Source organism: Ostrinia nubilalis, chromosome 1 (genome assembly GCF_963855985.1).
Source record: "Ostrinia nubilalis chromosome 1, ilOstNubi1.1, whole genome shotgun sequence".
In the NCBI taxonomy this organism is placed as follows: Eukaryota; Metazoa; Arthropoda; class Insecta; order Lepidoptera; family Crambidae; genus Ostrinia; species Ostrinia nubilalis.
In genome coordinates this window covers 2,348,855-2,359,692 of record NC_087088.1, presented here as the reverse complement: position 1 = coordinate 2,359,692, position 10,838 = coordinate 2,348,855, and the positions used below count along the sequence as shown (strand labels likewise).

General features: G+C 37.0%; 3 protein-coding genes and 1 long non-coding RNA gene across 4 annotated transcripts; 3 read left to right on the top strand and 1 right to left on the bottom strand.

Annotated features, from left to right (window-relative positions):
* Positions 1-382: 382 nt before the first annotated feature.
* On the top strand, positions 383-3,185 carry LOC135079198 (MICOS complex subunit MIC19). Its single transcript, XM_063973820.1, has 3 exons — positions 383-586; positions 931-1,206; positions 2,933-3,185. Exons 1-3 carry the CDS (start codon positions 482-484, stop codon positions 3,047-3,049), a joined length of 498 nt encoding a protein of 165 aa, XP_063829890.1. The 5' UTR covers positions 383-481; the 3' UTR covers positions 3,050-3,185.
* Positions 3,186-3,363: 178 nt separating this feature from the next.
* LOC135079282 (uncharacterized) lies at positions 3,364-4,023 on the top strand. Its single transcript, XR_010258775.1, has 2 exons — positions 3,364-3,525; positions 3,661-4,023. It is a non-coding gene; the product is annotated as an uncharacterized LOC135079282 (long non-coding RNA).
* Positions 4,024-4,078: 55 nt separating this feature from the next.
* Positions 4,079-4,877, bottom strand: LOC135079086 (uncharacterized). Its single transcript, XM_063973722.1, has 2 exons — positions 4,532-4,877; positions 4,079-4,451 (listed from the first exon to the last, which is right to left on the bottom strand). Exons 1-2 carry the CDS (start codon positions 4,758-4,760, stop codon positions 4,117-4,119), a joined length of 564 nt encoding a protein of 187 aa, XP_063829792.1. The 5' UTR covers positions 4,761-4,877; the 3' UTR covers positions 4,079-4,116.
* Positions 4,878-8,226: 3,349 nt separating this feature from the next.
* Positions 8,227-9,947, top strand: LOC135078989 (replication termination factor 2). The gene is made up of 4 exons (XM_063973639.1): positions 8,227-8,395; positions 8,482-8,661; positions 8,827-9,036; positions 9,202-9,947. Exons 1-4 carry the CDS (start codon positions 8,327-8,329, stop codon positions 9,730-9,732), a joined length of 990 nt encoding a protein of 329 aa, XP_063829709.1. The 5' UTR covers positions 8,227-8,326; the 3' UTR covers positions 9,733-9,947.
* Positions 9,948-10,838: the final 891 nt, after the last annotated feature.

Genomic DNA, 10,838 nt, shown 5'->3' with positions numbered 1-10,838 from the left:
ATTTAAATCCTACTAGCAAAAGCATGGATACTAGGAGTCACCGTATAATGTGACTAATGGAAGTTACAAATAAATAGAACGAAACCATAGCTGTGCCCGTATCCTGAAAACCTCAAAATTATTATCAGTCAACCAATGTTAGTCATAACCAGCAGTAAAATAAGAGAAGAACAATTCTGTTTCAACGAAGCGAGCAAGCACAATTTTATTGAGAAGAGAAAACAGAAATCGTTGTCGTTCCTACTTCCTACCTTCAAATGAAGATTTTGGACTATACCGCCATCTATTGGTAAACGATAAAACCTACCAAAAAAAAGGAATTGCCAACCTCAGAATATTTTAACCATAGAGTATAGAGCAGAACGTCGTATGACAATATGACATTTCTTTTTGTAATGTCACAAGTTGACGTAAACGTCAAAAAATGAATTTTCGTGAGGTGCTTTGCCGATAACATTATTTGAAACACATTTTTATAAACATGGGTGGCTCTCAAAGCACTAGAAAAGTTACTGTGGATAATGAAAATGCTATACAAGTGTCCCAAGAAGCGCTAGATCGGATACAATCCCAACTATCTGCAAAAGTAAATGCAAATGTTTCATTACATAATTTAGATCAATGTCAACTCTCGGAACGAGATAGTAAATAAAAACTAACGGTGCTTGACATCATTTTATTATTTAATAATTTTATTGCAAACAATACAGCCCACTTGAATTGTTTTTTGGCAATATCTTATTGATGATTTGAACCCTGTGCATTGTAGGTTAGTTTTGTTAATTCCAGGGTGTTGTTGCCATTTCCCATTTCAAGTACCTACCTTATATGAGTCAAAGCCTTATTCTCCTTCAGATATGCTACATTCTACTTTATGTTCCCAGATGTCATAAAAACAAATAATTATTACTGACACATCTTTTTTTATAGCAATCTGAACCAGCGCAGCCGCCGCCTCAATACGCACCGCCACCTCAGTACGCTCCGCCTCCTTCGTACGATCAAAGACGACAAGCCGACTATGCGTCCGAGGAGGCCTACTGGGCCCGGCGCATTGAGAACTTGAAACGGGCACACGAAAAGATCAACTCCGGCATGCTTTTAGAATATCAAAAAACATTGAAAGAAGCCAATGAGCTATTTGAGCTAACACAGTCTGACAAAGTTGCCACTAAATTACCACCTTGTCAGGAAGAAAAAGCTAAGGTAATATTTTTTAGAACTGCCACTAAAAAGTAATATTTAGAATTATAGCCAGTACAACCTACAACTGAAAGCATAATGAAGGCATTTACTTAAAGGCACGGGGTCTCTATCAGAAGGAACTCTAGGGGTGGAATCTCCATAGGCGTGGGTTAACGGGCAAGGAGATAATATCTTGGATGGTTGACAATCACTTTTCCTACAATTTAACGTTCCACCAAACTCAACACGCTTTCAAAGATAACCTCTTCTTCTTCTTCTTCTTTTATTTTGGCCTCGCAGCCGCCTGCTCACACTTGACATGACACAACTGATTGACAGTTATCTTTTTCTGCGCATCAGTCGGGTGTTACGTTTAGGAATCACAAACCTTCTGCTCTACAGATTTATACAGATAACATAATATTAAGATTGGTACTATTAATCATGAATAATAATTTGCAGCATCTGTGTCCGGCGCCGACACGGCCAGCCTGACTATCGCACGGCCTCGTGCGCTTAGTCCAGGGTTTGTCCATCTGTAAACATTCAATTTCTCATTATCACAGCTCGTCCATTCCTGACTACAGAGCGTGCGAATATCATATCGTAGAATCACAATAAATACAGCTGATCAGGGCGTGATGACCCTCGATCAGGAAACCAAACCATTACAGCTGGCCCGGGCGCGAAGCCCTTTCAACCAGGAAACCAAAACATTACAGCTGGCCCGGGCGTCAGGCCCGACCAGGAAACCAAAACATTGCAGCTGGCCCGGGGTGAGGCCCCGCCGACCAGGAAACCAAAACATTACAGCTGGCCCGGGGTGAGGCCCCGCCGACCAGGAAACCAAAACATTGCAGCTGGCCCGGGGTGAGGCCCCGCCGACCAGGAAACCAAAACATTACAGCTGGCCCGACCAGGAAACCAACACATTACAGCTGGCCGACCAGGAAACCAGAGTTTAGGTAACATGGCCCGATGCGCAAGGCTTAAGCCAAGGCTCCTTCAACCAGTTACCTCAAACCCAACTACCACTATTACTGCTGATCCAGGCATGCAGCCGTGCGACCAGGAAACCAACATTACACCAGCGTGGCCCGGGCGTAAACAGCCCCTTCAACCACGGCAACAGGGTGGCCCGGGCGCCCTTGGCCCGGCCCCCTCAACTCACTCACTTACAAAGGCCCTTCCAGTTTACGTCAATCACAATAATTTCCGTCAACCTGCACCAACTCTCAATGTCTGAGCCAGCATCCTCCATGTAAAACTTGATGAGTTGCGTAGCGTAGGTGTGCATGCTGAAAGATTTATCTCCTTTGAATAGTGCCCTTCGAATCCCACTTCTGATAAAGGCACGGGGTCTCTATCAGAAGGAACTCTAGGGGTGGAATCTCCATAGGCGTGGGTTAACGGGCAAGGAGATAATATCTTGGATGGTTGACAATCACTTTTCCTACAATTTAACGTTCCACCAAACTCAACACGCTTTCAAAGATAACCTCTTCTTCTTCTTCTTCTTTTATTTTGGCCTCGCAGCCGCCTGCTCACACTTGACATGACACAACTGATTGACAGTTATCTTTTTCTGCGCATCAGTCGGGTGTTACGTTTAGGAATCACAAACCTTCTGCTCTACAGATTTATACAGATAACATAATATTAAGATTGGTACTATTAATCATGAATAATAATTTGCAGCATCTGTGTCCGGCGCCGACATACTCATTATTTTTGGTTTTTTTTCCAGGTTCTTGAGTGCTACAGTACAAATCCCAATAAGTCGCTCTCATGTTCAGTGCTAGTGAATGAATTCAATGACTGTGTCTGCAAAAGTCGCGTCGCTGCTGTTACTGCATCCTCCTGAGCGTAGAGTCGTGTAAATAATGGTCTACTGAGACTTCTTGCAATAATAGCTGTCAAATATCGGAATTTCTGGAATGGTTGGCTCTGGATGTAGATTTAATATTATTAAAACTGTATGAATAAACTGTTAATTTAAAGTTGTGTTTTAATTTTGTTCTCTGAAAATGTGAAAATGTAAAAGCAAATCTGTTATGTTCATAGCCTAAAAATGTGGAGAGATCTTTTTGATACATTGAGCATTTATTATTTGTTCTTACTATAAGTTGATTGTTTCCATAGTAACCATAATGGCATTGAAATAACTTGGCATTTCTGCACCACTGGTGACTGGTCTTCAAAAATAATAACAAATATAAAAATGGCTTTGCCTCCTCCAGAGGAAAAGAAACGAAGGGTGCCACTGTACCCTGGCTTCCCTGAGCTGGCCAGATCTGATGTCAGCATCTACCCATCTTATTCCAAATTGGCATTAGCATAGTAAGTGTTATGTAACCAAAACAATTAAAGTTGTATTTAAAACTAGTATGCAAATCCATAAATTATATTATTGATTACAATAAAATTTGTATATCCTAAATGCAATAAAAGGTCTGAAAAGGAGATTGTTTTTAGCCGCGTGGTTTGTCGCCATCGTTATCATTGGGCCAGCGTAGCCCAACGCAAGCAGTTCATGAGGGAGCTACACAGCTTTGAGAAACTCCAGCCAAACGCACTGGACGGAGTGAGAGTGCACCGTGAGTTCTCACAGGGCATCCTCTCGCACAAAATACCTCCAAGGCGATACATACAGAAGTTAACACCAGACCCTCTGAACTCCCATGAAAGAATGAGAGTGGAAGAAATAATAAGTGGCAGAGTTAACTTTAGTGAAAAATAAGGAGCGTTTTGATTCATGTGGTAAATAAAGCATTTCAGTAGCTGATTTAGCTCCTTATATCATATTAATCAGATTTGGAAATAAAATTTATTTCTCTAGCCTTATTCTTTAACTCCTGAAAAATTAATTCTGAATAAAGGAAACATTTTTTTTTTTTTTTAAATCCTATTTATTAAAACATAAAACTAGTATTATTCTTCAAGAGCTTTTCTCTTTTTCATCTTCTTGCTTTTCTCAACATTAGTCTGCAAGTAGTGTGCCTCCTTCTTAGCCTGAGAGATCTCAGCACGCAATCTCTGTTTGTAGGCAGCTCTTTCATAGGCCAGTCTCTCACTCAAGTGTATCCACTTGAACCTTGGAATGTACTTGATGTTCCATATCATGTCATAGTACCGGGACTTTTTCCTGCTCCCAATTTTTGTGTTGTTCAACTTTGTTGCAACCTCTTTGGCCACTTTCTTCCTTTGAAACTCCACCCAACCTTCTGTGAACTGGTTAGGAACACGCTTACGTTTCTCCCCTGGCTCTAAAAAAAATAAAACGGCATTATTATCATTTTAGAACTTAATCATTGCAATCATATCAAGATAACCTCAAAATACTTACTGCCACTTGGTTGAAGATAGATTCTTCCCACATCACCAAACTGTCCAAATATCTCGCGAATCTTAGCAACATTCATATAAGGAGGGATGGTAGATAAATAAATAATGCCTTTCTTTCTTAATTTCTTCTGCTTTACCACATTTTCTGAGTCCGATATACTGTCTCTCGTGCCACAATCGGATCCATTTTCAGGCACCCTTTCCATCTCTTCCCGTGAGGCAGGAGACATTTTTTAAATATCTTCCTAATTAAAGGTTTTATGTGAAGTTTTTAGATTATAATTTTAAAAGATTTAATCCAGAATAAAATCATGTGGCTTTGTTGACAATTTTTGACTTTGACGTTGTTGACGTCGTCTATTCGACCTTTCTTCTTTTTTGATGTTGGCAATACCCGTCGAGACCAACTTGATTTGTGCCAAGTGAGACGAGTTACAAAATGAGACCAAGTGCACGGTAATACTATCTATACAGTATTCCAACTCGGCCATATTTTTGAAATAAATGTCAACAGCCCCGCGGTACGTCACGGTATGACAACATGCGATAGGGCTGCTCACCTACAGTACCCATTCTAATTACATCTGTCTACTTAGAATTTCTATCTAGTTTTGTGATTGTAATTTTTTTTTATTTAGACTAACAAAATACTTTGTTAATGGAATAGGATAAAAATGCGTGTTGTTTTGTGATTAGTACATGGGTCATTCCACAAAAATATGTCAACTCTTAGTCCGCGCCACATTTCACATGAAATATTTGTTAATATTTTATTTCAAAATTGTTAAATAACAGCTCGCAATGTGCTTTATTCATCACCCATTTATATTTTTTGAAACTATTTTTAAAACATCTTAAATTCCTTTTGAATGACCCAAAACGTCATTCCCTAGGCATGTCCGTACTCCAAAAGTTTGTGTTTTGGGACCCACAGTTTAAAAACATCAACTTTATCCTTTGTTTTAATTAACGAATAATCTATATACATGTATACTACACCAAATTCTATTAATATTTTGCGGTTGCAATAAACAATAATTTGATTTTCTTTAGTTGAAAAAGAGTCTACAGCTTTTAGCGTCATTCCCTCGCCACGCACTGATTTTATAATTTTGCGCTTTATTATGTATTTAGAGTGAATGCCATTTAGTTGAGTTTAAAGTACGATACGAAGTTATCTTCAGACCATACTTGCTTTGCGGTAGCCGTTTTTTGAATTAGTGCAAACGTGCCAGTTGTTGCGGAAACATGTGTTAATCCAGTCACTTCGTCAGTCCCTAGTTGAGTAGCTTTATTGATTACAATAAGAAATTGTATATAATTTAATTAGTAGTTACGTGTGGTTTTTTGGCTATTTTCGGCACATCGTATTAAGCATCTTATAATATAAAGTTCATCTGCATTTGTGTTAAGTTTTACTCCAAATCGTCAGTCCCTAGAGCGTCAGGCCCTAGCTTTAAACGGCACTTGGGACTAAATTACTAGTTAGGGAATGATGTTTTTTATATAGTGATAATAACAAAACAACTACATTATGTATATTAACTTATCTATAAATGTTAAGGTTATAAGTTTTATACTTTATTAGAAGTCATATAGGAGTAATGTAGTATGAAAAAATTGAAAATTATAATTTCTCCTAAAATAAAGCATAAAGTGACTGGCCCTTTTAGACATAACATAATTAATTAATAAACTATAATTTACACTAATAAAGTATTCAAAAGCATCTTAAAAAAGTTACGGACAAAATGACGTCGAAAATATACAGATTTCTATGGAATGACCCATGGGTCATTCCACAAAAATATGTCAACTCTTAGTCCGCGCCACATTTCACATGAAATATTTGTTAATATTTTATTTCAAAATTGTTAAATAACAGCTCGCAATGTGCTTTATTCATCACCCATTTATATTTTTTGAAAATATTTTTAAAACATCTTAAATTCCTTTTGAATGACCCAAAACGTCATTCCCTAGGCATGTCCGTACTCCAAAAGTTTGTGTTTTGGGACCCACAGTTTAAAAACATCAACTTTATCCTTTGTTTTAATTAACGAATAATCTATATACATGTATACTACACCAAATTCTATTAATATTTTGCGGTTGCAATAAACAATAATTTGATTTTCTTTAGTTGAAAAAGAGTCTACAGCTTTTAGCGTCATTCCCTCGCCACGCACTGATTTTATAATTTTGCGCTTTATTATGTATTTAGAGTGAATGCCATTTAGTTGAGTTTAAAGTACGATACGAAGTTATCTTCAGACCATACTTGCTTTGCGGTAGCCGTTTTTTGAATTAGTGCAAACGTGCCAGTTGTTGCGGAAACATGTGTTAATCCAGTCACTTCGTCAGTCCCTAGTTGAGTAGCTTTATTGATTACAATAAGAAATTGTATATAATTTAATTAGTAGTTACGTGTGGTTTTTTGGCTATTTTCGGCACATCGTATTAAGCATCTTATAATATAAAGTTCATCTGCATTTGTGTTAAGTTTTACTCCAAATCGTCAGTCCCTAGAGCGTCAGGCCCTAGCTTTAAACGGCACTTGGGACTAAATTACTAGTTAGGGAATGATGTTTTTTATATAGTGATAATAACAAAACAACTACATTATGTATATTAACTTATCTATAAATGTTAAGGTTATAAGTTTTATACTTTATTAGAAGTCATATAGGAGTAATGTAGTATGAAAAAATTGAAAATTATAATTTCTCCTAAAATAAAGCATAAAGTGACTGGCCCTTTTAGACATAACATAATTAATTAATAAACTATAATTTACACTAATAAAGTATTCAAAAGCATCTTAAAAAAGTTACGGACAAAATGACGTCGAAAATATACAGATTTCTATGGAATGACCCACATTTAATTTTAAAAAATATACTAAAATAATTTTGAATCTACTAATCATAAAGAGTACTTAATTACCTGTTACTTTAATTTCAGGCGGGTGAAATCGTTGGCAAAAGCTTGTTTTATACAATATATAATTTTCATTTCAAATCAAACTGACTGAAAATGACCATTTCTGACAGTTAATGACTAGTTTTTGACAAATTTGACCGTAAATGACGGTCAGTCAAATTCAATCACCCTACTCATTTTCAACATTAGGCCATCGACGTCCGTTCGGCACATTCGCGACACCCCTAATTTTTTCATCTCAACCGCGTTCCGAGATTTGAAATTCGAAGAAAAGCTCGCGATTCGTCGGTTTATATGAAGTTACAATACTGTATGATATTATTACCGTGCCAAGTGGGATTGTGGTGCTTTAATGAGACTTCATGTGGACTACTTGAGAGAATCCGAAGAATCACACTGCACTGTGACGTTTACCTCCGAAACTCTATGCAACAATATACTTAGGTCGTGTTAGAGGACTTAGAGGTCGTGCAGCAAGAATTGAGGCGATTATCACAAGCAAACATTTGTTTCTGTAGGTTTCTGTATAAAATATGCTCAACGCACTAATGTCTTGCGTAGTCTTTCATATGCCGGTTCTCGGACGGTATGTGTTCACCTCAACTTACGCTGCGCAAGTTGCGCAACCATATTCAACAAAGAAATGGTAAAATAGCCTTTGTCCAAAGCCGTAAATTATTATTTAAAAAGTATGGCAAACTTCAAAATTTGACACATGAATGACATTGACGATCGATCATCGATGACGTCACTCACAAACAATCGCATATTGTTGCATTGAGTGTTGTCTGTGTTTTGTAAAAAGGAATTATATACATTAATTACTTTATTTCATAATCAATCTAGTTTAAAAATGGGTTGCGATGGTGGTACTATACCTCGGAGAGACGAACTCGTTCGTATGAAAAAGAAGCCTGAACAAGTAAGTAAATATTTCAGTCTCTTGTTTCCCAATAATACCACGAATATGACCACGAATCTTATTACCCTAATCTTTTTCATTTGTAGAAAGACAAAGATGCAGAACGCTCATTCAAGTGGCGCAACTGTGCGTTGTCGCAGCAGCCTCTGCAGGAGCCAATAGTCGCCTGTGGACTGGGAAGGCTTTACAGTAAAAGCTCTGTACTTGAAGCCCTATTGGACAAAGAGACGAAACCTGAATCTATCAATCACATTAAAAATCTTAAGGTAAGCTATTCTTTTTTGTTTGCCCATACTTATAATACAAGTATCATTTTCAGACATTCAACAAACTAGGTGATGCCAACCAATAATCCCACATAATTATTCATTAAACATGTGTTTTATTATTGGTGTAAATTGAGCAACGCTAAAAGTTCATTGTATTTCCAGGATATCAAAGACCTACAGCTGGTAAAAAACCCAGCATATGTAGCAACAGAACACACTGAAGGCACTGTTGGAGATGGCAGCGCACCCTACATATGTCCGATCAGTGGACTTGAGATGACGGGAAAATTCCGCTTCGTGTTCCTGTGGAGCTGTGGCTGTGTCTTGGCTGAGAGGGCTTTGAAGGAGGTCAAGCAGAATATCTGTCATATGGTAAGACTTACTTTCATTTTCATTAAATGTTAAACCATTAGGCAAATGTATTAAGTTCAAAACAAGATAGTACAATCTAACTATTGCTTAATATCAGGATAATGAATGGTCAATACTCCAATAATAAAATGAGAAATTAACATTTTTATTACTTCATACTTTCAGTGTCAACAACCTTTCACCGACAACGACATTGTAGTACTTAACGGAACAGAAGAGGACATCGAAAAACACAAAGAAAAGATGGCTGTGCGTGTTGCCAACCGAAAGAGCAGTAAAAAGTCCAAGGCAGGCAAAGTTGAAATTAAAGTTGAACCATCGACATCTACTGTCACATCAACCACTGATAGTTCATCTACCTCAGTCGATGCCAGCATAAAAAATGAAAATGAAGTAAAAGAAGAACCACAAGCTGGACCAAGCCAGGAGACTAAAAAAGAAATGGTTGATACAATCCCACTGTCATTACCAAAATATAATCCCAATAAGATCGCTCGGGGACACTTTGGGTCAAGCAAAAGGGCACATCCAACGGAGCTGGTGGAAGACCCTTCATATAAAAAGACTAAGAAAACATACAGTATAGCAAAGGACCCACAGTCAAGTGAGGTGTACAAGTCTCTGTTTACTTCTCACAAAACAGATCAGGAGCAGCAGAGGGCTCACTGGGTAACTTATAATCCATTTTACAATTGATCATTATTATATTAGATGAATACTCTTATGTATCTTGCCCTTGTGTGTTGAGTTAGACACAATAATTAAGGTAGATATTAGCTACTGTACCAAACCAATAATAATAAAAAAATCTAAAATTTTGATCTAGCTCAACTACTAGGGGAAACTCTTAGATAATAATTATTGTCTAGGTGATTTTATTGGTTACAAATAAATAAAACATAATAATGTTACTTTAGTTTCATTTTTATTGCACATACCTATAACCACAAAACAAAAATTGCACTATGAAATATTGCACACAATGTTAAACACCTTTTAAGTCCAATTGTAAAAACAAAATTTGTGCTCTTTGGTTTGATGAACAATGAACAAAATCAGGTCACTAAGTTTATAAATCACATGGTAATAAATTAAAATATGGAATGTCTGAAAAATATGTACTACACAAAAATACTAGCTTATCACAAAGTTATTGGAATACTATGGTATTTGTAATCATCACTAGAACTTTGGCAGCCAGTCACATTTAAATACGCGGCATCTAGCCTATCAAAATCTATAAATAAACACAATCCACCAAGATACTATATTCCCACATAGTCCAGTCAAATTAGACATGAACCCTGCATTAATTCGCATACAGCTGAAAATTGGTACGAATGTTCGGAGCACCATTATGAATTAACTGTGAAAAGTCCCCATCGATCCGACATGTGCTAAAAAAAAAATTCAAGGTCAAACTTAAAAAATACGGGTTTTTGAGATTTTCAGCTAAACGGTAAGTTTTATCACAAAAATATGTATGACAAGGTTTAAGACCATACAATTATCTATCAAAATTGTCTATACACTTTCTCCTAAGAGTCAGCGTTTCTGAGATTCGATGATCCGAAGAGTCAAAAAAGTGTTTTCTTCATAACGGTCTTACACATAAATCCAATGTGATATCGCCTCGTGCCTCGACTCAGCATTGTATTATGATGTGTTGTCGACGTCGAATATAAAATGATCAACCTCAATGTCGTCTGTCATCTTTAATTATCGAAAAATTGGTGCAACTTTGACGAAGAACTGCACCGTGAGTTTCTAAGATACGAAGTTTTCGTGTCTATTAGGTTTAA